General features: G+C 51.4%; 1 protein-coding gene across 1 annotated transcript in view; it reads left to right on the top strand.

The window, feature by feature from the left end:
* Positions 1–591: 591 nt before the first annotated feature.
* Positions 592–1683, top strand: part of usp21 (ubiquitin specific peptidase 21) — a gene marked incomplete at both ends in the record, with an annotated part of 4267 nt that continues 3175 nt past the window's right edge. Inside the window, 2 exons of the mRNA XM_084436022.1 lie at positions 592–723; positions 1508–1564. Of these exons, the coding sequence (XP_084292148.1) occupies positions 592–723; positions 1508–1564 (189 nt within the window). The remainder of the gene's footprint in view (positions 724–1507; positions 1565–1683) is intronic.

Here is a 1683-nt window from a genome sequence, read left to right as displayed (position 1 = left end):
CAACTAGACGTTTATTCAGAGAGCTCCCCTTTAAGGTGCTTAACGCGTTCACTCGGCAGGTACATTCACTGTGACGCCGTGCATTTCATTCACTGGCTTCATTCATCCATTCCTACTCTAAAAATACACTCCACCATCCTCCCTTCCTGGAGACGATCTCTGATCTGTCATGATATGATAGGTGTAAGTAAGTGTGCCCCTCTGTACAGCTGCCACCGATCCAGTTGCACTAGATCTGTGAATATCAAAGTAAGGGAGGGAGGGAGGGAAGGATACATTTCACAGTATTCAAACAGGCTCCATCCTCTCCAGGTACCTCGTCCTGAACCACGACCTTCCTTCCTGTCTTCCACCCTGCAACCGGGCGGGTCCCCAACCAGCTCCGCTACAGGAACAGAGCTAGTCCTCCAACCAGCTCCGCTACAGGAACAGAGCTAGTCCCCCAACCAGCTCCGCTACAGTAACAGAGCTAGTCCCCCAACCAGCTCCGCTACAGTATCCCACCGAGCCAGAACTACCTCGTACCGTGCGTCCTCCAGTCCTCTGGGCTGAAGCCCCCCCCCCCCGACGCCGGGAGTGGCCCACGCCACCATGGAGGGATCCTGTCAGGCACTCTGCCGAACTCTGATATCCCAGAAGGCCGTTCAGAGGGAGACGGCTGACATCTCCCAGTCGGTGCTCTACACCTCCCTGATGGGGCTGCTGCTGGTGGCGGACAAGGAGGTGAGAGGCGGAGCTACGGCGTCTGAGAGGAGGACGGGGGGCTTTCTCAGACAGGACCCCCCTCTATGACCAACACACTCCAGTCACTAACCTTCAGCTGTTATACTATCTCTCTCTCACATACACACACACACTCTCTCTCTCACACACACACACACACACACACTCTCTCTCTCACACACACACACACACTCACACACATGCACACACACACACTCTTTCTCTCGCACATACACACTCACTCACACACATGGACACACACACTCTCTCTCTCTCCCTCTCACACACACTCTCTCTCTCTCTTTCACACACATGCACGTTTAAGCATCTGTCAGCAGTCCTGCTCCTAATTGGATCAGTGTTTCATGTCGACCCGCTTTTACCCTCCTTGGCTATGCTAATGGGATAAACATGCTAAATCTGTACTGCAGACACACACACACACACACTCACAAACACACATACCCTCTCTCTCTCTCTCTCTCACACACACACACACACACACTCTCTCTCTCTCACACAAACATACACACAACGGGGTCAGAACACACACAATGATACAGACACACACACAAGGGACAAAAACTTTGACCCATTCATACACACTTGCACCGTCCGCTCAGACACACACACAGAAAGCAGTGCACTGTATCATATCATGCACACAAACAGCACCGTACACAGACAGACACACACATTAAATATGGTGTTAGGAATGTGGTGAATAGCCTTGCCTTCATGTGTCTTGTTCAGGCTCTGTCTGTCTGAATCTCTCTCCCAGCAGAAAGAACAGCTGAACATTGGTAACGGACGAGTTGGTCTTCGCAATGTGGGGAACACAGTGAGTCTGTGTGTGTGCGTGCGTGCGTGCGTGCGTGTGCACGTGTGCATCTATGTGTGTATACACATTTTATAGAAATAGCAGGGAGATCATTAATACCATTATTTCCTGGACGCATT

The sequence above is a fragment of the Borostomias antarcticus genome, assembly GCF_949987555.1.
Source record: "Borostomias antarcticus genome assembly, chromosome: 3".
NCBI lineage: Eukaryota > Metazoa > Chordata > Actinopteri > Stomiiformes > Stomiidae > Borostomias > Borostomias antarcticus.
Note: the sequence above shows the minus strand (reverse complement) of the source record. Positions and strands in the feature narration are given on the sequence as shown.